At 35.7% G+C, this 26,587-nt stretch overlaps 1 protein-coding gene across 1 annotated transcript in view; it reads left to right on the top strand.

Annotated features, from left to right (window-relative positions):
• Positions 1–14,302, top strand: part of LOC129267080 (uncharacterized) — a 35,334-nt gene extending 21,032 nt beyond the window's left edge. Inside the window, exons 6-12 of the mRNA XM_064103708.1 lie at positions 2,025–2,179; positions 2,940–3,175; positions 4,053–4,114; positions 6,278–6,484; positions 7,095–7,239; positions 8,800–8,942; positions 10,060–14,302. Coding sequence (XP_063959778.1) covers positions 2,025–2,179; positions 2,940–3,175; positions 4,053–4,114; positions 6,278–6,484; positions 7,095–7,239; positions 8,800–8,942; positions 10,060–10,395 — 1,284 coding nt within the window. The 3' untranslated portion in view covers positions 10,396–14,302. The remainder of the gene's footprint in view (positions 1–2,024; positions 2,180–2,939; positions 3,176–4,052; positions 4,115–6,277; positions 6,485–7,094; positions 7,240–8,799; positions 8,943–10,059) is intronic.
• Positions 14,303–26,587: the final 12,285 nt, after the last annotated feature.

Below are 26,587 nucleotides of genomic sequence, written 5' to 3'. Positions count from 1 at the left end.
CGCCCTTGCATACGGTGCCCGCGTCCCGTTTGAAACAAGAAAAACACCATAATGAACGAACATAATCTCGTGAGCTCTGTCGCCTCTATACTCTTGTAGGTGTTGTAAGGAAATGTTCCCATTTCCTTATATGGGTTGATAATTTACCCCGCGTTACTGCTAAAATTTTCTCTTCACGTTCATTTTCTAATATCTTCTCTCTAATTTCGTTGGGACTTGGTGGTCTTTTTTTAGTCCTGCTGTAAACAAAGATCATATATTTTATTAAAAGAATAATGTGATTAATTATCTGTTCCTTCCCTATATTAGCATGCTTAACACCAATGTGTATATCCACCCACCTGGCATTTTTTATTTCATACATATTGAATAAGATACCACAATCTATCCATACGTCTCTCGTCTTTTCACATGAAAAAAACAGATGCTCGTAAGTTTCTTCAGTATTCCCACAAAATGAACATTCACTATCTGAGAAAATTTTGAATAAATGTAAATATTTCTTCGTGTATATTAATTCATAAAGCATTTTAAATTGAAACTCTCTAAGCCTACTGCTTAGAGTACATTTTCTGGGTCTTGAAAATATAGCACAGATATCTTTTTCGGAGAAATTATATGTCTTCTCTATATTATTAAACGCATACGATTTTTCCAATTTAATACTTAAAAGTGCCTTGTATATTTTCTTGGATGTCACGTTTGGTAAACTGTTAATCTTACCATTAAATATAAACTCTAGATTTAGACCAGTGTCTTCACAGTTGTCTTCTTTCTTTAAAAGGTGTTTCCATGTTGCTGGAATATTTTCAAAAACTTTATAAACTTTATCTATTTCATTTCCATCTAAACCCATTCTCAGAAAGTCTCTAGGAGATTTGATGTTACCTTCCTTGTCAACAATATGATGCAATTTATATATGTTTTTAAGAAATAAGTTTTCATCAAATAGCATTTGCCCGTTTAGTCGAATAAGTTTATTGTTAAAAAATATCTCATTTCTTTTAGATGTTTCTTTTTTAAGAAGGACTTCTTTGGTAGCGGCCCAAATTTGCAACATATCCATATAAAATTTTGGTAATGATATTTTACAAATATTCAGTGAAGTATTAGTGAATAATAACAAAAGTCCTCCTACATCACGGGTTCCAAATATAAAAAACCGTTTCCATCCTATTCTGAAATCTCCTGTCAAAAGCCTTTTCAGCCACATGACTCTTTGTGCATATACAAATAAATGAAAATCAATCATTTTAAGTCCTCCCCTTTCGTACTCCATAGACATCACGTTTCTTTTGACCTTATCTTTACCATTCCACTAGAATGCTAGTATATTTCGGTTGCAATGTTATATGATTATTATCCATTGTAGTTGGTTATCTATAGATGTATTAAAAAAAATAGTTAAACATAAGAAACATAAAAGTAAACAAATTATACAATGATATACACTATACATGTACATCTAAGTGGAAGGACATAACTGCCCCCTAAAAAAGTTGTTCATACAAGTCCTGAACAATTTTTCTTAATTCGACTACCCGGACGAAATATGAATGCATAAATATATACTTAAATAAATGAATAAATAAATGGACGTTAACCGTTTATTTGCTTTATTATAATTATTTATTACGCAGCTCTTGTATAGCGCATATTACATTATATCATAATTTCTCTATGCGCTTCCAAAGGACTTGGATATTGTTACCATGGCCACTTAAGCCCCGCAACCTTTTACAGCGCAGTGGCATTTCAAGGAATATACCTCTGCCAGGTACCAATTTACCACACATAGTTTGAGTTAAGCAAAATGTTGATCGATTTCTTGCGGAAGGAACTTACGCATGGCTTAGATTCGAACCAATAATTCTCTGTTTCGAAGTCAGCAGTTTAATCCACTGCGCCACAACGCTCCAAATAATTATAATACATACCATTTTACGACCAAAAATCTGGTGATGTTTATAGTTCTAATGGCTCGTTTTTAAAACATTGAACTTTGACCTTTCGTTCTGATCCAGGGCAAGAGGTATCGCTTCCGGTTGATAAGTACGGCAAGCAGTAGTGAAGCTTTCACGGTGTCAGTAGAAAACCACACCCTAACTATCATTGCCAGCGATGGGGCATATGTACAACCTCTAGAGGTCGACGCCCTAGTCATTTACGGAGGAGAAAGGTAAGCCAATGTTACAACATGAGAGCAAAACTAATATACTTTTTTTTACAAGGGAGAAGGAAGATATGACATTGACGTTTCTACTATTCATTTTATAGAAACGAGTATATTCTACCATTTAAAAAATGATATTATTGCTTCATTGAAAAAAATTCGGAGGAATGGAAACAAAATATTTTCATCCATGTTTTTTCCAATGGGCCGGTAAAAGTTGATGAAAAAAATAGGGGGTAGTCCCCAATAAAGTCTGACGTCTTAAATACATCTAGTGTTTATTCTTACAAACAAGATAAGCTATGAGGTCGAAATTATAAATGCGAGCCAGAAGTGCGAGGTCAAATTTTTGGATAGCCTATGCTTTGAGAACCTGAAAATTCGAACATTCTGAGCATTTGTGGTAACTTGATATTTCTGGATAATAAATGAGTGTCTTGGTCAGAGGAAGATGTCATGGTAAGCTCCCCCGACCGGAGCTTGTCAGGACCTTGTTCCGACGGGCACTATTCCGACCCTTCCCCCGAACAAGGCCAATTTCCCTTCTTTCTTCAGGAAGCATGCTGTTTATGACAGGGGTCCATCGAGAGATTTGTTTAAGAAAAACATGATGATTAAAATATGAGTAGTTAATTAATCAAAGGTATTCGATTGAATCGAAGCAGATTTCGCAGAATCCAAAGTTGCAACTCCTGTATTTCAACGTTTAACTCTCTTCAATTATTTCTTCAATTCATTTATGTTTTATCGAACCTTTTCTAAAAAGATACGATGTCGTCCTCAATGCCTCAGAGAAGAATGGATTTAATTACTGGATGAAGTTTCAAGAATTGTACGGACAACCAGTCGGAAATCATGGTCTGGCAATCATCAGGTACAGCGGCGCTCGCACGGAGAACCCTTCATCGAGCCCCTCTCCAACCCCAGAAGGCATTATCTACCAGAAATTCAACAGTCCTGCTTCTGCACACGTCATTACTGTCAATGAATTGGTTGCCATCGGTAAGGGAATCCCTATATCGTGGAAACAAACATGTTTCTTTACATGGGTTTCTCATTTTCTTTTACGACAGATTCACGAAAGCAGTAAACGTTTTAAAAATGCCCATCAAACGAGTCTGACAAAAACAGCTGGGAAGTCGAACGTTAATGTACCGAAACAGCATTTTAGTCCCAACTTTCGGAGCTGACAAAAATTGCAAATATATCGTTTTTCTGGAGTTAAAGCTCAAGTTTATTTAAACCAATCAAACAAGAGACATATTTTCACAGTTTGAAAAAAAAAATGATAAGACATGATAGGTTTAGGACCCCACAGAAGCAGAGCTTGTGAAAAGGGGTCCCTAATACATGTATTGAATATTAGAACAAGAATATTGATGAAAAATATTTGCAATGATAATCTAGAGAGTGAATAAGAAATGTACATAAAGAAATCCACACACACATACACACCCGCACCCACACGCACATCCGTAACACATCCAAACACACACACTCACACACACATGGTTGATCAAGATTCAGTTTTAAGATATTTCGTAATCCTCAAATAAATATTTTCGACAAGAAAATTTTTTAAATATAGTCAATGTTGGACTGGATCTGATGCTTTGTGGTAACCTATTCCAATTCTTTGATACAAACTATCACAAAATAATTCAAAACAGTTTTTGTTTTTGCAAATTGTTGGTGGATAAGATTTCTCTGACGCGCATTGTACATATGGACCTCTGAGCTATCCTTTGATTAAGTCACACAGTACAATTGATGGTCTAGCTTCCTAATCCATGCCAAAAGTGAACTAAAAATGTAATGTAGCCTACGTCTTTCCGTTTTAGCTGAGTGTCACGTCCTATCATGTTTCACTTTTATTTAGAAAATGCAATCCTACCGCAAGAGAATAGACGAACTTTCTACATGAAACGAGACTTTAATGAAGTAAGTAAAGTTAAATCAGTACAGGTGATAGGGTAAGTGAAATTTATTCAGAGGTTTCCCACTTACTCATACTTTAATTTGACTAAAGAATGCTACAATTTTCAATGCCATTTATTCACTTTGATTTTTATGCATGTGCTCAGATACTTTGACTGTAGACGCAACTATAATAATCAATACTATTATAATGAACTATTACCATTCGGTTGAGATGCCCTCAGCTTTATCGCAATCATTGCAACATTTTCTTTCCTTAACCATCTTTCATATTTGTTATATGTATGTTCTTGCAAGCTCTCAATCATATTTTTCGTCATTCCCTTTTTAAGAGCTGTATTTTCTTTAGTTGTTTCTCTCGAGTGCCTTCTTTCACGCATAGATACAGTTTGCTCTCAATTTGTTCGCTATCCCTCCCACTCCATTTCCTCCATGCCATCTCTTTCTGTTCTTCGTCCATCTCTTTTTAATTACATATACATATTTTTTACTTTTAACTTTGCAATCGTTGACTTTGTCTATTTCGCCTCACTTTTCACTGCGGCTCCACCATCCTTTTCACTGCGACTCCACCACCCTTATCACTGCGGCTCCACCACCCTTATCCACTGCGACATCATCACCCTTCTGTTCGCCATCCTTTCCTCCTCTTTGTGACCTTTGACACCCTCTTCTGCTGCTTCGTCGTTTTCTTTTCTCTTCACGACCTTTATCGCTCTTTTTTCCAGCTTCGTCAGCCCTCTCCAGTTTTGTCATCCATCTCATCTCCAGCCTAGTAGGAATTCCCCCGATTTCGCAACCATTATCTTTTCTGGCGTCGCAACCGTTCCCCTCTTTGTCTTCAACAGCCCCACCAGGCGCGAATCCAAGGGGGGGGGGGGGGGGCGAGCCGGCCCCCCTATTTTTTGGCAACCCCCCTAAAATGTCCTTATAACTTGAGAGAAACGCTGAAAAACAGAAAGAAAAGTACGAAGGAGGTATTATACCCATGGTTAATTTACAGCCTCATAACGGCCGGTCCAATCCCAGGCCTACTTGCGGTGGCACCGAATTCTGTTAGTTCACATGTAGGTAAACCACGCTACCGCAGCTGCGCGTATCAAAACAATCTCCTGCATATGGGTCTCCTGCACTCCATAAACGACCGATGGAGTAGGCCGTAAAAGATTGGTCAGTCTCCTGACTGACAATATTTTGTGAGAATAAAGCTAAGAAGCGACTTTGAGCGGCCGATCAGGGAAAATATGGATATTTTTTTTCGGCCCCCTATTGGCAAAAGCTGGATCCGCCCCTGCCTGCTTACTCCTTTTCCAGTTTATCACTCACCTCTCACGCTTGTTTCGCTTCCTCTCTGGCCTCAAATTTCGGTTCGTCCAATATATCTTCACCCCTTTCTCCTGCTTTCTCACCATTCTACAGCCCGGTTTTGTCAAACTTTTTGTCCCGCTCGTCACCCTTCTTCTATCATTTCCCCCATTTCTTATCAGGCCATCACTTCCATTCCCTGCTCCGTTTCCCGTCTTCCTTGATCGCCACCCTTCTATCACTTTCGTGAGATGATTGAATGTCTTAAAATAATCCTTCACAAGGATGTTTTTGCTCAGCGATGAACAAAGGGTTCAAGGACAGAATAATGTATTGCAAAATGGCAAATGATGCCTGGGAAATCTTTGTCGGAAATTGCAGGTTTCTTCTCCAATCAAAACTTTGGACAAAATGTCGATTCTCCAACTTTCGACAGACTGTAGGTCTTGATAGACGCTCTCTGTCGTGTGACAATCTATTAATCTTGCGCTCGGAGAATACTCCGTATCCACCTCAGGGCCCTATCTTACAAAGAATTGCGATTGATCGGATCAACGCAGCCATGGACGGCCAGCAACATCTAAAATGCAAATTTGTAAAAAATATTGTCTAGATATTATGTATATCATACATTCATAATTTTCCTGAGGATTCAGTGTGATTCTCTTTGTTTATTAAGAACATTTCCTGTAGAAAAAATGGTATGGATGGATTTCCATACAGCTGAGATTGATTGGATCAATTGTAACTCTTTGTAAGACGGGGCCCTGGTCGTTGCAGACACTGTACGTCTCTGAGCAAAGACGCCCTATTATCTTAATAATATCAGTCAGTAATCGGACGTCTGAATCTTCCCTATAGTTCTCTGATGAACGTTACTGGGACGATGTTTACAGCCCAATGCTCAACGACCGTTCGTTTAAACTGCCAAGTTACTCGCTTCTCTCTGAATACCATGACGAGACCGACGGCGATGATATCTGCCTTTTTGAAGATGAGGAGATGAATGAGAGGTGCAAGACCGAGTTCTGTCACTGTACCCAAGTTCTTCAAGTTGAAATTAATCAGGTTGGCATGGGTTTATATTATAATGATTACTGAGACGATGGCAGTTATGACGACGATGATGATGATTATAATAATGATAACAACAGCAGCAGCAACAACAACAGAATAATAATGATGATAACAAGAATGTATACTATTACTTTTATTACTGTTACTACTACTACTACTACTACTACTACTACTACTACTACTATACTACTACTTCTGTTACTCCTTGTACTTCTACTACTCTACTACTGCTGCTGCTGCTGCTACTACTACTACTACTACTACTACTACTACTACTACTACTATTACTACTACTACTACTACCACTATTACTACTACTACTACTACTACTACTACTACTACTGCTACTACTACTACTTCTTCTTGTACTACTACTACTACTACTACCACCACCACCATTGCTAATGGTGCCCTTTGGTGAGGATTTGTCTTTATTACGAAATCCCTCGGAGAGGACTTAAAGCTACTAGTTCTCCGGTTGCTTGATTAAAAGCATTCAGGCTTCCTTAGCAATCAGGTAAAATATCACCACATTTACCATTTAAGTGTCTTGTCGCCATTTTTGTACAATCTTTCTTCTTTCTCTCCATGTCCACTGCAGACGATTGAGATTGTGCTAGTTGACGAGGGTAAGCGGGTTTTAGTTCTCCACCCATTTCATCTTCACGGTTATTCGTTCAGAGTCCTTGCTCAGGGTTTTGGTGGAGATCACCTTAGCATTGAGGAAGTAATCGAGATGGATCGTAGTAAGTATATGAATAGGCTTATGACAAATTACGGTAAAGACAAACGCCAGTTGTGGTAAAGATGCCAAAATGAGTTCCAACAGAATTAAATAAAAATCTGACCACCCAGGTATTTGAATTTATAAATTAAAAAATATATGTACCGAATGGCTTTGGAAAATAATGTGTAATTGCTGAGAAATTAGCAAAATAAGCACCGAATCCCACTGAATGTCGGATATTTTTCCAAGCAATATTAATACACTGACCCACATATGCTTTTCTGTGTTAGTGGTCATCGTAATGTTTGGTTTTCAGAATAAGTTTTCATGATTTCATACCGATAGGTGTATCAGATCTAGTTCTATGATAATGTGAGAATTAATCTTGATTTTGAAGACTTTCTCATGACATAATTGCCGTTAAGACATTGTTTAACGTTACAATGGCCTTACTAGAAATTCCTGAAATTCGAAGTGTGCTTTGTCAGTAAAAGGATACAATATAAATCCAGAAAAAAAAAAAATTCCAGCCGACATTTAAAAAAATATAATTTTGATTACTTTTCAAAATGGTCATTTTATTTATTGGCTGGATATTATAATTTCATTAAACTACAGCTCAGAAAACAACAATAACAGATCGATGGTATTTGTGCATCCCATTCTACCTGCGTGATACCCTAGAGAATTGCACTTGCTAGAAAACATGTACAGGCGTCTAAGAAAACGTAATACTAGAAAAATTTGATATTAATGATTCCTTTCAGCTTTCAGATCAACATTATTTTTTTCTTTAAAGATATCAAACACATTTGAAATTGCTTTTTTTGGTTTCAAACTATGATACAAAGAAAATGAGCAGTGGATGATTCGTAACATATTAAAGAAAAAAAATTGAACTTAATGATGATAATATGATATGAAAGGCTTATTACAAATACATAGCGGCTGTAATAATCAAGGAATAGGAATAAACTTACTATATTACATGAAAGTAGAAGGAAATTATTTCAAATATGATGATTCAAATCTTTAATGAGTAAATACCTGCAAGGCCACTAACGACCCGGAACCGGTTTCTAACCAACGGTCAGCTAATTGAAAGATAAAACTTGGAACATCTACACAACTACGCATCCATACAAAAATCATGACCCATGAAATATGAAGTCTTTGGTTGGTGAATAAATTAATTTTCGCATTTTTTATGCTAATGGTTACGACTCTCGTCTTTCAATCTGATGGACGTAGGTTCGATTCCCAACCTTGGCGTGTTTTTATTCAGCAAGAAATTTACCCACATTGTGCTGCACTCAACCCAGGTGAAGTGAAGAGTACCTGGTAAGAAGAAATTCCTCGAATGCTTGGGTGCCTACATGGAGGCTCTGCTACAGCTGGGGTAATAATGAGCATGATACCAAATGCTGAGCGCAGTAGAGTATATTAATAAAGTAGTTGCGCTATATGAATGGTTCATATAATCATTATTATTACTAACTTACTCTATACAATAATATTGATTCACCCGGTGAGTTTCTTTTACTTTCAAATTGATTGATAAGCATCACTTTATCACTAGATGGGACAATCAAGAGAAACTTCGACCACCCACCTGAAAAGGATACTGTCATTACGACCAATGCTGGTTATACTGTCATCCAGTTTATTGCTGATAATCCTGGCTGGTGGTTTTTCCATTGTCACACCGTATTCCATCGCCATGTAAGTCTTTCCTGGAATGCATTCCCCTAAAATTTTCATGATTATAATAGTGATGATAATGATAAAAACAACAATACTAATATTACTTCTACTACTACTTCTACTACTACTACTAATAATAATAAAGATAATATAATAACAACTGTAACAGCAACAACAATAATAATGATAATGATAATAAAGACAATAGTTTTGAAAATCGCCATCTATTTAGAATATTAAAGGCCTATTACGAGGATAATATAAGTCGGCGTGATGACGTGCGCCGATCCAAGATGTATGGGGGAAGTTACAAATTGACGCAGAGGCTCGGGGTTCGAGCCCTGGTCACGTCTTTCGGATGGTGATGCTAGATGTCGGTCGAAGACATAATATCTGATTGATAACCTCTGTAAATACTCGACCACACACACGCATCAACATACACTCTCACATACATCATACATGCACTTTGTATTTTCTCCTTTAAGACGAATCTAGTCCTAGTTTTACTTCATTAATTTCCTATAACAAATTATGACATTAGCACAACGCAGTAATAATAAAGTAAATATTGAACATACATGTAGCTCAAAATAACCCAAACACAGGTGTTACATAATTTCAATAACGTTTCTGCTTTTAGAGAATGAATGAGGCAATGGGACACTCATCCAGGAAAACGATGCCTGTCGAATGTAGATCCGATAAATGACGAACGCCGATTTTTTGTTTTTTAGCTGAAAAACAGGCTCAGGGAAAAAGTAAAAACAAATATTTTCTACTATGATAAATGAATAACTTTGCAAAGAGGAAGGCCTGTAAAAAACAACAACAAAGGATCGGTATCATTGAAGAAGGCTGCTAGGATAAGTGGGTGTTTCGATGGCCTCCGGTAAAAATAAAGTTATTACATTAAAACAGTCTATTATACACGAGGCATGTTTCGCTTCAAACTTATACCAATTGCAATTAGATTATTCCACCTTCGAACGTTTTTTTTTGTAAGATTTCCTTTGATGAATAAATAAACTCTGTTGACACCAATAACAATTATTTTAATTACTATAGATTGATACTTTACCAAATTAAAAGGGAGAAGGAAATCAATTTCATTTTATCGTTAAAAAATCCACAGACTGGTATGGCTATTGTTGTCCGTGCTGGCGACCAGTCTGACCTTCCTCCATTACCAGATAACTTCCCACGGTGTGGTAACTTCGAACCCCCTGAAAGACCACCACCACCAACCAGATCAACACAAAGACCATCGTCACCATCACCAACTGCAAACGTGTTCCCTCTGTCTACCGTTATCGGTCTATCCGTGGTCGTCGGCATCCTCGGTCTCCTCGTCATTGTCCTCATCATCGATGCCATATGTCGCCGTCAGGAACCAGGTGCCCCGTCATCGGCGACCGCGAATGGAGGAAAAAAGGGCCAAGATGCACCATGGAGAGATACAATTGATTAATTATATCAAAGATAAAACTTGTTCCGAGACGTTCCTTCCATTTGATAAATAACATTAAACAATAATGTTCTTAATACTAAATAGGTTCATTATTGCGGAATGAAATAATCGCTAGAGGGTAATGTTCTTTCAAGTAAAAAAAAACCCATGCTTTTAACAAAAGAGCTACTCGGTCCCTTGTCACTTCCTCCTCAGAGTGGAACTATCCCACTCTTTTGAGGGCGAGATTTTCATCCTCCGGAGGGAGAATGCGCGGAACTCGCATTCTTAACAGAATTAGTCGAGAGCTATTTTGGGATGTTGTGAAAGCGACAATGATTTTTTTTAATATGAACTAATGAGGACTGAACCAAAACCAAGAAGGAAGCACTATTTTCACCGATGACAATGATATCCTACAGTGTCATTGAGTTCCAATGGAAAGGTATGCAATTGTTATACGATTGTCTACGTTTAACCAATGCAAATATACGTACATATACAGTGCGTCTCACAAAAAACGAAACCGAGATGTATCGATGATTTATCGTAACTTAATCACAAATACAATAGACAAATAACCTACCATTGTAAAGCTTAGAATCTCCTCTTCCATCTGAAATGCATGAATGGGGAATAATCTAAGTAATATCAGATGAAAAAAGAGATTCTAAGCTTTACATTGGTAGGTCATTTGTCTATTGTATTTGTGATTAAGTTATGATAAATCATCGCTTAATCTCGGTTTCGTTTTTTTCTGGGACGCACTGTATAAGAAGTCGTATTGCTTAAAAGAATGATACGATATAGAGTTATAAATACAAATATTTGTGCTGTATTCCATTAGTTACTATAATATTATATTGTTTTTATATTTGCTCATCATGTCGCAGATAAGTTTTATGGATTACTTTAGCATTGACTAGTACTCTGGTTAAATATGGGTCGTTTCATACTTTCATGCCACAGGTATTACCTAGTAGAGTGATACATGTATTTTTTATTTTTGTTTTTATTTTTTTATTTTGAGAGTAACATAGCCTATTGTATTTTTAGGGATGAGATGATTTGTATAGCCGTCAACATTTACTTTTCTATTTGAATTTCATTCATGAAAATATTTATATAATGTCATATTCATATCCGCTATTATCTTGTAATGTTGGGTCGTATTTGCTTAACATATATTATGAATGTGATTATAAATACCTTTTGTGACGATATTCATATTCGTTTATCAAAATTGAATTTGAATTTTAAAAATTTGTCTGGGCTTTATTCGTAGTTGTTCTTATTCCTCACATTTAAGACTAATTGAAGTAAATTAGAAAGTAAAAAAGGGGCCTAAGCTTTCGATCCTAGCAGAATCTTCGTCGGAGGCAAAATGACAAACATATAAAGTGGAACAACCATAATATAGACCACAAACAAGCTACAGCAACACTAGAAACAATGAGACAAAAGGGGCATTAGTGAGTAGAGAAGACCAATCAGGTTAGTGAAGGGGATGAAAGAAAAGGAGTAGGCAGACACAAAGGGAAGTTAGTGTAAGTAAGGCCAGTAAAAGACCTCAAGCCAAGAGGGATTAAAATAATGAGGCAGGCAACATCAAACAGGATCTGGAACAAAACAGTGATAATGGGATGAAAAACAAGAGAATAAGTGAGAGGTGGGTCAAACAGGTTACAAAGAAAGGCTTAATAAACTGGTGCATAAGAGTGGGGGAAAAAAGGAAAAGAATGGGGAACAACTGATAATGTGCAAAAGACATATAAGTATATATGATAAAGCATTAAATAAACTATTTCATTTCATTTCATTTCATTTCGTTTATTTCCATTTTCAACAATTACAGTTTATTTTGTACATTTTAACATATAAATAACAAAACATATTTCAAGTATTCCTGTACAAAAATTATATTCAAGATTATTACATATCAGGTTGGAAATGGAGGAGGCTGCTAAAAAGCGGAGCTTGTAGAGTGCAGCCTCCTAATAAATATTCTTGTAGTTGCATAACATATAAAAATCAAAATAACAACTAGAGCATGAACCAGTTAAATTAAAAGGAAATAGGGGAAATTAGAATAGAAAAGGAAATAAGAAAAAGAGAGATTAAAGGTCTCCAGAATCCAGCCCCAGCACTCATAGACGGACCTCGTTGATCGACAGGAAAACGAAAGAGATGTAAAAGCGTACATGACATGATAATCATGTTTGATTTATAAAAAAAATACAAGAGTTTGAGTGAGGAAGAGTTAAATTCAATAGTTATCTTGGGGAATTTTTTTGAACTTATATTTGAAAGAATTAAGGCTTGGTGATTCTTTGATGTTTTTATTAATAGTTCCCCAGAGTCTAGGGCCTTCAAAAGTAAAAATAGATTTTGCAAGGATGGTCCGGGGTAGTGGTAAATGGAATTCATCTGATTGACGTGTGGGATATTTGTGAAGAGTTTTGTTTTTGTTAAATGAAGAATTAAATATGAATGGTAACATATTATTGTTTAACTGATACATGAATTGACCTAAGTTATATTGGTACAGTGTTTTTATTTTTAGAATGTTGTTGTTAAAAAACAACTCATCTGTGTGAGATCTCCAGGACAAGTTGAAAATAACACGCAATGCCTTCTTTTGTAAAAGTAATATTCTATCAAGGTAGGTTGAGTGTGTATTTCCCCAAACAATTGCTCCATAATTTAAATATGGTAAAATTAATGTTGAATAAAGCATTTTTAGGGAGGAAGTTGGAAGAAAAAATTTGACTTTGTTAATAACACCAATATTGCGTGAAATTGTACGACATATAAAGTCAATGTGTGTTTTCCAAGATAATTTGTTGTCTATTATGAGACCTAAAAATTTTGTTGTAGTAACAACTTCAATGTCTTTATTGTCCAATTTGATATTAGATGGCAATTGTTCTAAAGAATTGCTAAAAAGCATGCATTTCGTTTTTTTGTACATTAATTGACAATTTGTTAGCCCTAATCCATTTTACCAATTTATCCAGTTCAGTGTTAAGTACATTTATTAAAATATCGGGGTTAGGATGAGAGTATAGTACATTTGAATCATCTGCAAAAAGGACATAAGATAATATTTCAGAGGAGTTCTGAATGTCATTTATATAGATTATAAATAAAAGAGGGCCCAGGAGGCTGCCTTGGGGAACACCCCGGTTAAATTTTGTAGAGAAGAATTTTGTTCATTTATGCTTACGAATTGTTTACGATTTACGAGGTAGTTTCTGAACCACTCCAAGGCCTTCCCACGAACTCCGTAATTTTCAAGTTTGTAGAGCAGTATTTCATGATTTATAGTGTCAAAGGCCTTGGAGAGGTCCAGAAAAACACCTATTGTATGTTCAAAGTTGTCAATAGCTTTTGTGATTTTGTCAATAAATGAGAGAGTGGCATGAGATGTACTATGTTTTTGGCGAAATCCAAATTGAAAATCAGAGATTATATTATATTTATTCAAAAAATTTAATAATCTTGTGTAGATCACCCTTTCCATAACTTTAGACAAAGTAGGTAATAAAGCTATCGGTCTATAGTTACATACATTAATCTTTTCTCCTTTTTTGTGCACTGGTATTATCTTTGATATTTTCATATTGTCAGGCACGACGCCATTACTTAAAGAAAGGTTGAATATGTATACTAATGGATCAACAATATATTCTATAACATTCTTTAATAAAATATTGTCAATACCATCGTGACCACAGCTTTTTTTGTTTTTTAAGTTGTTCACTATATCTATTATTTCATTTCTATGTACTGGTACTAAAAATAAAGAATTAGGGTTTGGTTGGTGAATGAAATCTGTAATTTTTTTTGTGTTAATGGTATATTGTCTGCAAGACTTTTTCCAATTTGTGTAAAGTATTGATTAAATATATCAGCTATACGAAAAGAATCATGAATTTCAACATTATTGTGCTTTATTGTTTTTATGCGTGCTTTTGTGCTTTGTTTATTTATGGCAGTGTTTATTGTTTTCCATGTTTTATTGATGTCGTGTTTGAAACGAATTAATTGATTTGTGAAATATTTTCGTTTTTCACTCCGCAATAATTTAGTGAGGGTATTTTTATATGTAGTATATTTACGATGTGACTTTTCTGAGCGATTAATTTTATCGGCATAGTATAAGTTATTTTTGCGATTTATTGATCGTAATATTGATTTCGATATCCAAGGAAGTCTTGGGCTCTTTTTATAATTATTACATTTACTGACCAATGGTACATGTCTATCTAAATTTAAAGTAAACATTTTCATAAATATATTATATGCTGTATTTGTATCTATCTTGAGAACTGAATGCCTCAGACCAATCCGCGTCTTCAAGACCATCTTTTAAGCTCTGTAAATTATTTGGTGTTAGTCGTCGGAATTTATGTTGCGGGGTATCTTTTTTTGCTAACCTAAACGGAGTTCTTGAAAATATCGGGAAATGGTCAGAAATATCAGATAAAATTATTCCAGACTCGGGTAGAGGAGAAACATTACAAAAAATATTATCAATAAGGGTTGCAGATTGGTTAGTAACCCTAGTGGGTTTTGTTATCAATGGTAAAAAGGATGATGAAAGCATGATATCCAAAAATTCATGTGACCTATTGTGATTAGATTTAGATATGTCTATATTAAAGTCACCTACCACATAACAATCTTTATTATAAAAAACCGGATTTTGTAGAAAGTCTTGCAAGTATTCAAAAAAATTATTTGTGTTGGAGTTAGGAGGTCTATAAAATACTGCGATCATTATGTTTCTAGAGTTTGGTACCCGAAGTTCAATGATAAGAGATTCAGCAATTTCATTCATACAATTAAGATCATTGTGAGTAAAATATTCTAGTTGTTCATTGATATAGATACCTACCCCTCCTCCCCGTCTATTACCCCTATGGTTTTCTACAAATGTGTAATCAGGAAGTGAGTATAAACCATCAGATTCCTGTGATAACCATGTCTCAGTTAGCGCGATTATGGACATTTTGGTTTGTGAAGATGAATCGGATAAAAGGCGTAAATTGTCGAAATTAGAGTTCAAGCTCCTTATATTCATGTGCATTATTGAAAGTGTATTTGTAGATTTATCAAGAGAATTAAATTGATTTATTGTAAAGTAATTCGAACTTGGATAATTATAGTCGTTATTTTCATTTAAATCTGCAGCTAAATTCATTTCCATTGATACGAGATTTTCAAAAGAAGAATTGTTGTTAGTATTTTGGGTTTCGTTGTTCGGCCTAAACAAATTGTAAAACTCATCATCATTCAACACTGAAAAGGGGAAGTTTTCAATCACTGGGAATAGAAAGAGAAAAACACGAAATGCAAAAGAGTCGCTTCCTGAAGAGACCGACGAGACCGCGTGCTCTGAGTGTCAGCGAGGCAAGGACCTGGAGAGAATAATAATTGGACAAAGAAAAACTGGTTACCGGTATACACATTCCTATGAAGAAAAGGAGCACAAACACATGAAAAGTCATCAGGTAAACATTGGCAATTATATACGATGTCAATTGCATCGTAAAATTTTTGTACTAAATAAGCATAAAAGAGTTGGGTGAGCTCCCGTGAATAAAACAAGCTGGGAAGCCTCCCATATATAGAATAGAATAAGGAATGACACAAATTCAAATTATTCAGGGCATGCTTCCCAGAAAACTGAAAGAAGGTGAAAAGGCATTCGAATGTAGTTATGGTGTTCGTACATTTAAATAAAACTTCTACTCTTACACCTGGTATACAATTTGTTTGGCTTGATCAAAATACCGCTGAATTGATGAATAAAAAGAATGATCGTCTGAGATCCAGATCATGTTACACTGTACATTAATCATAGTTGATTTGTCAAAAACAAATCAACTAAAGCTATCTTTTTCTTATGTAGAATGGTTACTGCTTTTACAAATAATCATGTCCTATATACGTCCTCAGTGAACAGAGTAAACCTACATGACAAAACTTCAAAGTTCTTTCCTCTTTTGACCTTAAAACAGCAATGTACACTTATGATTGTGATCAGTAAAGATTTGTTTTTATTCTTCAAAAATAAAACTCAAAGATTAAAAAAAAAAAATCCAGAGTTTAATACAATCTATATTTCTGTTTGAACTCTAAAAAAAGATATATTTATAAATATATAACACGAAGTTAGGAACCAATTTCAAAATTTGACCGACACCTATAAAACACATCGTTTATCATGTTTCATTTACCGGATAAATTATTTAGACAAAAAGAATGCTCTACTGGCTGCAGGTCATTTTCATACAGTAGATTTAGTAAATAAATCTAACTCAATTTATCATTGAACTAGCTTACATCTTCTGTCCAATACAGTTAGCAACAAAAAGAATGGTTATTACTTTAACATCCTTCGTATTTGTAAACAGAAAAGTTAAAAATGCAAAGAAAAAAAAATCATCTGAAATGACCAGGTTCTTTCCCCCATTGGTCTAAAATAAATGTACCATGATTAACATGATTATAATTTATATTTTTATCAAAAGAGCTTGTGTTAATCATGTGAATGACTACGTCAATAAAACTAAGCAATTGTAATACAAAAGGTCAAACATTTCTATGCACATGATGATATAAATGAATCAAGATTCAAAATCGAAGAGAAGAAGGTAAGTGTAAATATGTATCTATAAGTGATATGTATATAAATATATCCAAAAAAGAAATGTATATGAAAAAATATATAAATACACATATGGTGTAACTGATATTGTAATCCGCTAGGTGTGACGGGAAAAAAACATAAGACTATATAGTAGGAAAAAAAAAGGAGAGAGAGAAAAAAAAAAACCACCTGTATATGTGAAAAAGAGGAAGCAAATTGCCTAAACAGGTAAAAGCAAATATAGAAGAGAGGTGGTGTATTATGAAGAAACCATAGTATACACGTAAATAAGCAAATGTGGTAAATCTAAAAGAGGTGAGTGGAGAAAAAACAAATATATATATATATATATATATAATAATTATTATATCGCCTGAATAAGGAAGGAAAAATTGGAGCTGAGCTTGTATGAGATATGGGAGGAAAGTAGAGTAAGAAACTATAATGTAACTATTCAAAAGAGCTGAGGGGAAAAATTATATGTATATATAAATTGAAAGTGGATAGCAAAGAAAAATCAGTCGTTCCCCTCTTGGATGTTCAGGCCATGAGGTTGGGTGGTGCGAAGTCGTCTCATCCAGAGCTTCTCCCTGCTAGTACGGACTGAGCCAGGACGGGTACCTAAAGATTCGATGCCCTGTAGCATCATGTCAGTGATGGAGTGGTTGGGGAGGTTAAAATGGCGGCCAACTGGAGTGTCCAGCTTTGCTGTGTTGACGGTGGATCTGTGATTGAAGTAGTAAGTATCGATTTTTATTCCTTGTAGGCCTTATCTGTTTGAACCGCAATTTGGATCCTAAAGAGATAGTTTAGTCATCCCACCTTTTGTTATCTTGTTCGTTACCCTCTTTTGCCTCATGACGTCACCAGACCTTACTGTCTTTACTCTCTCTATTCATCAGCCTACCGCCCGCTGTCTCGTTTGTCACTCTCTTTTATCTGGTTTCACCAATCTACCATCTTTTTCATCTGGTTTCGTCACCCTACCTTCTACTATTTTCTTTGTCACTCTCTTACTCTGGTTTTGCCCCCTACCTTCTAGAGTCTTGTTCGTTACTCTCATTTCTCTGGTTTCGTCACCCTACCTTCTACTGTCTTGTTCGTTACTCTCTTTTATCTGGTTTCATCACCCTAACTTCTACTGTCTTATTCTTCACTCTCTTTTCTCTGGTTTTGTCACCCTACCTTCTACTGTCTTATTTGTTACTCTCTTTTCTCTGGTTTCATCACCCTACCTTCTACTGTCTTGTTTGTCACTCTCTTTTATCTGTTCTCGTCACCCTACCTTGTACTGTCCCGTTAGTCACTCTCTTTCTCTGGTTTCATCACCCTACCTTCTACTGTCTTGTTCGTTACTCTCTTTTTCTCTGGTTTCATCACCTTACCTTCTACTGTTTTTTTTGTTACCCTCTTTTCTCTGGTTTCATCACCCTACCTTGTACTGTCCTGTTCGTCACCCTCTTTTCTCTGGTTTCGTCCTCCTCCTTTCTACTGTCTTGCTCGTTACTCTCTTTTCTCTGGTTTCATCACCCTACCTTCTACTGTCTTGTTCGTCACTCTCTTTCTCTGGTTTCATTACCTTACCTTCTACTGTCTTGTTCGTTACTCTATTTTCTCGGGTTTCATCACCCTACCTTCTACTGTCTTGTTCGTTACTCTCTTTTCTCTGGTTTCGTCACCCTACTTTCTACTGTCCTGTTCGTTACTGTCTTTTCTCTGGTTTCGTCATCCTACCTTCTACCTTCTTGTTCTGCACTGTATTTTTTCTGGTTTCGTCACCCTACCTTCTACTGTCTTGTTTATCACTCTCTTTTTCCTGGTTTCGTCATCCTACCTTCTACTGTCTTGTTCGTCACTCTCTTTTCTCTGGTTTCATCACCTTACCTTCTACTGTTTTTTTTTTTACCCTCTTTTCTCTGGTTTCGTCACCCTACTTTCTACTGTCTTGTTCGTTACACTCTTTTTTACCTGATTTCGTCACCCTACCTTGTACTGTCCTGTTCGTCACCCTCTTTTCTCTCGTTTCATCACCCTACCTTTTACTGTCTTGTTCGTTACTCTCTTTTCTCTGGTTTTGTCACCCTACCTTTTACTGTCTTGTTCGTCACTATCTTTTCTAAAGTTTCGTCACCCTACCTTGTACTGTCCTGTTCGTCACCCTAATTTAAACTGTCTTGTTCGTCACCCTCTTTTCTCTGGTTTCGTCACCCTACCTTCTACTGTCTTGTTCGTTACTCTCTTTTCTCTGGTTTCGTCACCCTACCTTACATGTATACTGTTTCGTTTGTCACTCTCTTTTCTCTGATTTCGTCGAAATCACCTTTTTTTCATTCCGAAACCCAATATTCTTTTACCTTATTCGGCACCCTCTATTCTTTTCTTCGCTTTATTTTTTTTTTTTACCTTACCGGACCCCGCTTTGTCAATATATTGGTAGTGAATGTAACGACATCACTCTATTTCAAACAAAGCCTTGTAAAAGTGTACCTGTTTAGCAAGCAAGGTAATCGAACATTGGGATTAAATGTGCTATGAGAAACCTAGCTGAATATTAAGCAATGTCAGTCAATTCGCATTCGTGAAGTGATACAAGTTCTTTGACTGGTGCACATTGCAAATAAGATCAGTAGTTACAATTGATTTACTTCATGAAAGTCCGCCCTTTTCCTACAGTACCCGTCCCGGTATATATAAGAGCGCCACCAGTAAGAAAATATGAGTGAATAAAGGCAAATCAAATTCTTATGACATCTTTATGAAATTGAAGATTAGAGCGTGTACATAAAACATGATCATGTTTCGGAAGATTACAAAAGATAACGCATATGCCCTACACAAAGAAGTGTTGCGACGGGTGGACCGGGGGGGGGGGGGGTGACCATCCCTATGATTTTATTTTTTAATAGTGAAAAACAGTAATTAAAATGAACAAAACGGGAGAAAGGGATAGAATGAGGAATAAGAAAAAAAAATAAATGAGACGTATATAGTAAGTCGTGTAAATCTATATTATTCCTATTATTCAATGAATAAAAAAATATGACGTCATGTAGGTCATTTCGCCCCCACTAACAAAACATTATGGCGCCGCCTCTTCTATTGTACATAGTGTGTGTGCAGTAAAATTTCAACACTGTTTGATAACAATAAAAATCGCATCACCAACTAAAAAACAAGGCAATTTACCTTATCAATAAACTGATATCATAATGCCGCTATTGATAGTTTTCGAAATGATATTTATACGAGTCATATAGGAACACTGTAAACACAGTTTCATTGCTTTATTATCAGCGGGTTCATGGTCTTTGTTTACATTTTATAAAGATAAAAATGCAAGACTGCATTTGAATATCTACAACTTTATTTGATTAAGTGCAGGTGGGAGTCGGCGGTTTGAAATTGAAACTTGATACGAATTTCCGTTGACGATAATATATTACACTGAAACAAAGTTTAGTTTATATTACAATCTCCTCAAGAATTGGAATAAATATCTTTGAGAATATAGACAGCATGTGGTACTGGATTCTAGTAAATTTCCTACAGATATACACACATCCAAATACTACATATTAATGTCCGGATACTGTTTTTTATGTTTTTATATATGTGCATGGTAAACTAAACGTCCAAAACAAACAGGTGTTTACCTATATGATAATAAATAGCTGATTAAGACTAACCTAGCCATGTAAGACATGCAGAAGTTAACTGTTTCAAAGACCTACAAATGTCCAGAGATATATATCGCTCCAGTCTCTATCAGGTCACTTTCAGGCAATTGCTGCACCTGATTGGTCTAGGCGACATATAACATTATTAAATAAGTAATACTAGTTGTGTTGATTGGGTAGTTTTAAAAAGGTCACTTGCACTCAGAAAACGGTTGGTGCAAAAGGTGAATAATAATAAAAAATGGTTGCATAGGAAAAGATTTGGAGCACCCTGTATAAAGTTATCGATTAGGCAAAATTAGCCGAGAGTCCATAGTTTGCCGTAGGGGTGTATATTTGATTTTATGAAAGAGCGCCATCAGTTGATAAGAAGCCAGCCAGGATTTATGATATCAATGTGATTTCTATGCCACAGAAACACAGGCGAAACGATTTCAAGACCCCGAAATGTATTACGTTATTTCCAGTGACATACAATCGATCGGTTTTGAACGATTTCGTTGGTGTGACTGTATCAAATAGTCTGCAGTCACCAATACCAATAACATGTCCAGAGTCAAGACTAGACTCCAAAGACTCTGTCTGTAGAGCCAGCTAGAGTACATATTGAATCTAGTCTCACTACTTCAGACTGCATTATGCACTATGCGAATTGCAAATTAAGGGTCTGTGCCTGCAGACTAGTATCATGTTGAGAAGGGTGAACTCTCTAAACTCTTTAGACTGAATTAGGTTGCGAGCTGGGCCCAATCAAAAATTTGATTGAATTTTTCAGTTTGATAGACTTAGAATTAATTTTTTTTTCGATCAAATATTTCCATCCAATTTGGGATTGGTCCCTGACCACAGTCTTTTGGATTGACTTTCAAATCTACAGAATTTAGAGAGAATATATCACAAATCTGTTAATAAACTTTTTTTTAACATAGACGAAACGCTCTCGTAAGAATCTATAACATGTATAAGGAAAAGAATGGCAAGGAGAGCTGGCTTCGGGATCAAGAGTAAACTGGTTTGTCGCAGGAAAAGAATTGATTAACTGACTAAAACAACCAGATTGTTGATAGGTGTTGTGTGACGAAATGCATTCTGTTGCTGTATTGTTGGCATAAGGCGTAATACTGTGTGATTGCGAATAACTGTTGCGTTTGAATTCTTATTAACACCTGTATTCAAATACCTCCACACTTCTTTTGATTATATGGTGTATTTTGAATTGCATTTATTATTTGCGGGCTAGAGGGAGAGGCTGTAAATCAATTGAGTTAATGATTGAAAGACCATTTCCTTAACCAAACATGGGAAAATGCATGTAATTATCACACAATAAATGCATGATAATTTGAAAAAAAAATTGATCAAACTTTACCTGCAATAAATGTTCTCATCCTGTAATGTTTGCTCTATGGAATATTTTACGTTATCGCACTAAAATTATAACGATTTAACAACTCGTGATGAAATCTAAGATCATCTGATATCAGATTAGTTTTGGGTAAAAATGTCTAAATTCCTTAGGATCGGACTACCTCACCTCATCGCATAAAAGTATGTTTAAAATTTCAAAATTTAGCAGATAGGGTCATTCTTTTTATCACTTATTTCTCTTTCAACCAAAAACAACCGCCCCGGAAATAATATTCAAATGTAGCTTTCTGATCTAACGCAATATGTACGACACCTAATATTGATGTTTACATAAATTAATAGAAATGACTGTTGCTCATTTAACATAAAAAAATGTAGTTATGAGAAGTATATTGCTGCAGTTCAAAGTAACAGTCACAGATAACAACGTTAAATTTGTGAACTAAATACCCATCTCCTATTTGAAATATGAATGTTTGCTATGCCTTCTTCATGGTAATCTATTATAAACATACTATGGGAAATTCATATCAAATGAATATATATATATATATATATAATAATCACAAAAGGTTTAGTAAATGCCGTGGAAATAAAATCGTAGATTTTAAAAGGAGCATAGCTCTCAAAAATGAAAGGTAAAGTCACACTCTTCGTCAGTGCCCATGATGTGACAAAAAAGGAGAATTAAAAATCCGTTGATATGTATATCAAACGAAAATGAATATAATCAGAAGTGAGGCGCTGTTTCCAGCGCTTGAGAGGGTGTGTATGTGTGTGTGGAGGGGAGTGGTTGTTTGAATGTGTGTGTATTGGGGTGTATTATTTGTATTTTGAGTTGTATGAAACATGCTATTTTGCAAATGCAAGGCTAAGGGTTCAGGACAACAACATTATGGATTTGATAATACATTTTGCATTTTAACGCACACTTTAGTGTTTCAGCTCGACCCATCTAATTCCCCCTCAAAAGAAATAAAAAGAAGAACAAATGTAATTTTAGTATTAAAAAAAATGTCTTTTTTATTGACCATGATGCTACTGAAACTAGATGTATATAATATTTACATGGTGTATGAAAAAACAAAGGGGAAATACAAATCCGAATTAAAACACCAAAAATCACAGGCTTTATTACGGTGATTACATAAAAATGTTTTAATTTGTAATACATCAAATAACAAATTAATTAGTGGAGCTTTGTGGCCCAATTTAATCACCCTCAATTCAGCTGTCTTGTTCGTCACTCTCTTTTCTCTGGTTTCGTCACCCTACCTTCTTCTACTGTCTTGTTCGTCGCTCTCTTTCTCTGGTTTAGTCACTCTACCTTCTACTCTCTTGCTCGTTACTCTCTTTTCTCTTGTTTCGTTATCCTACCTACTACTGTCTTGTTCTTCACTCTCTTTTTTCTGGTCTCGTCACCCTGCCTTCTTCTCCCCTGTTCGTCACTCTCTTTTTTCGTCACCCTACCTTCTACTGTCTTGTTCGTCACCCTCATTTCTCTGGTTTTGTCACCCTAGTTTCTACTGTCTTGTTCGTTACTCTCTTTTCTCTGGTTTCGTCACCCTATTTTCTACTGTCTTGTTCGTTACTCTCTTTTCTCTGATTTCGTCACCATACCTTGTACTGTCTTGTTCGTCTTCCTCTTTTCCATGGTTTCGTCAACTTACTTTCTACTGTCTTGTTCGTCAACCTCTTTTATCTGGTTTTGTCACCCTACCTTGTACTGTCATGATCTTCACTCTCTTTTCTCTGGTTTCGTCACCCTGCCTTCTACTGACTTGTTCGTCACTCTCTTTTCTTTGGTTTCGTTATTCTACCTCCTACTGCCTTCTTCGTCACTCCATTTCCTCTGGCTTCATCACCCTACCTTCTACTGTCTTGTTCGTTACTCTCTTTTCTCTGGTTTCGTTACCCTACCTTCTACTGTCTTGTTCGTCACTCTCTATTCTCTGGTTTCGTTACCCCTACTTGAGTGTCTTATTCGTCACTCTTATTTTTCTGGTTTCGTCACCCTGCCTTCTACTGTATTGTTCGTCATTCTCTATTCTCTGGTTTCGTTACCCCTACTTTAGTGTCTTAATCGTCACTCTTATTTATCTGAATTCGTCACCCTACCTTACATGTATACTGTTTCGTTTGTCCCTCTCTTTTCTCTGATTTCGTCGAAATCACCTTTTTTTCATTCCGAAACCAAATATTCTTTTACCTTATTCGCCACCCTCTTTTTTTTCTTCGCTTTAATTTTTTTTATCTTACCGGACCCCGCTTTGTCGATATATTGGTAGTGAATGTAACGACACCACTCTAATTCAAACAAAGCCTTGTAAAAGTGTACCTGTTTAGCAAGCAAGCTAATCGAAGATTGGGATTAAATGAGCTATGAGAAACCTAGTTGAATATTAAGCAATGTTAGTCAATTCGCATTCGTGAAGTGATACAAGTTCTTGGACTGGTGCACATTGCAAATAAGATCAGTAGTTAAAATTGATTTACTTCATGAAACTCCGCCCTTTTCCTATAGTATCCGTCCCGGTATATATAAGAGCGCCACCAGTATGAAAATATGAGTAAATAAAGGCAAATCAAATGTTTATGACATCTTTATGAAGTTGAGGATTAGAGCGTGTACATAAAACATTATGATCATGTTTCGGAAGATTACACAAGATAACGCATATGCCCTACACAAAGAAGTGCTGCGACGGGCGTCCGGGGGGGGGGGGGGGCGACCATCCCTATGATTTTATTTTTAAAAGTGAAAACAGTAATTAAAATGAACTAAACGGGAGAAAGGGATAAAATGAGGAATAAGACTGTAAAAATGAGACGTATACAGTAAGTCGTGTAAATCTATATTATTCCTGTTATTCAATGAATACAAAATATCACGTCATGTAGATCATTTCGCCCTCACTAACAAAACATTATAGCGCCGCCTCTTCTATTGTACATCATGTACATAGCGTGTGTGCAGTACAATTTTAACACTGTTTGATAACAATAAAAATCGCATCACCAACTAAAAAACAAGGCAATTTACCTTATCAATAAACTGATATCGTAATGCCGCTATTGATAGTTTTCTAAATGATATTTATACGAGTCATATAGGAACACTGTAAACACAGTTTTATTGATTTATTATCAGCGGGTTCATGGTCTTTGTTTACATTTCATAAAGATAAAAATGCAAGACTGCATTTGAATATCTACAACTTTATTTGATTAAGTGCAGGTGCTAGTTGGCGGTTTGAAATTGAAACTTGATACGAATTTCCGTTGACGATAATATATTACACTGAAACAAAGCTTAGTTCATATTACAATTTCCTTAAAAAATTGGAATAAACATCTTTGTGAATATAGACAGCATGTGGTACTGGATTCTAGTTAATTTCCTACAAAAATACACACATCCAAATACTACATATAAATGTCCGGATACTGTTTTTATGTTTTTGTATATGTGCATGGTAAACTAAACGTCCAAAACAAACATGTGTTTACCTTTAATATAATAAATAGCTGATTAAGACTAACCTAGCCATGTTAGACATGCAGAAGTTAACTGTTTCAAAGACCTAAATAATGTCCAGAGATATATATCGCTCCAGTCTCTATCATGTCACTTTCAGGCAATTGCTGCACCTGATTGGTCTAGGCGACATATAACATGATTAAATAAGTAATACTAGTTGTGTTGATTGGGTAGTTTTAAAAAGGTCACTTGCACTCAGAAAATGGTTGGTGCAAAAGGTGAACAATAATAAAAATGGTTGCATAGGAAAATGTTTTGATCACCCTGTATAAAGTTATCGATTAGGCAAAATTAGCCGAGAGTCCATAGTTTGCCGTAGGGGTGTATATTTGATTTTATGAAAGAGCGCCATCAGTTGATAAGAAGCCAGCCAGGATTTATGATATCAATGTGATTTCTATGCCACAGAAACACAGGCGAAACGATTTCAAGACCCCCGAAATGTATTACGTTATTTCCAGTGACATACATTCGGTCGATTTTGAACGATTTCGTTGGTGTGACTGTATCAAATAGTCTGCAGTCACATACTCATATTTGACACTTCAACCAATAACAGGTCTAGAGTGAAGACTAGACTCCAAAGACTCTGTAGAGCCAGCTAGAGTACATATTGAATCTAGTCTCACTACTTCAGACTGCATTATGCACTATGCGAATTGCAAAATTAAGGGTCTGTGCCTGCAGACTAGTATCATGTTGAGAAGGGTGTACTCTCTAAACTCTTTAGACTGAATTAGGTTGCGAGCTGGGCCCAATCAAAAATTAGATTGAATTTTTCAGTTTGATAGACTTAGAATTCAATCTTATTCGATCGAATCTTTCCATCCAATTTGAGATTGGTCCCTGACCACAGTCCTTTGGATTGACTTTTAAATCTACAGAATTTAGAGAGAATATATCACAAATCTGTTAATAAACTTTTTTTTAACATAGACGAAACGCTCTTGTAAGAATCTATAACATGTA

Source organism: Lytechinus pictus, chromosome 8, assembly GCF_037042905.1.
Source record: "Lytechinus pictus isolate F3 Inbred chromosome 8, Lp3.0, whole genome shotgun sequence".
NCBI classification, from domain to species: domain Eukaryota; kingdom Metazoa; phylum Echinodermata; class Echinoidea; order Temnopleuroida; family Toxopneustidae; genus Lytechinus; species Lytechinus pictus.
Note: the sequence above shows the minus strand (reverse complement) of the source record. Positions and strands in the feature narration are given on the sequence as shown.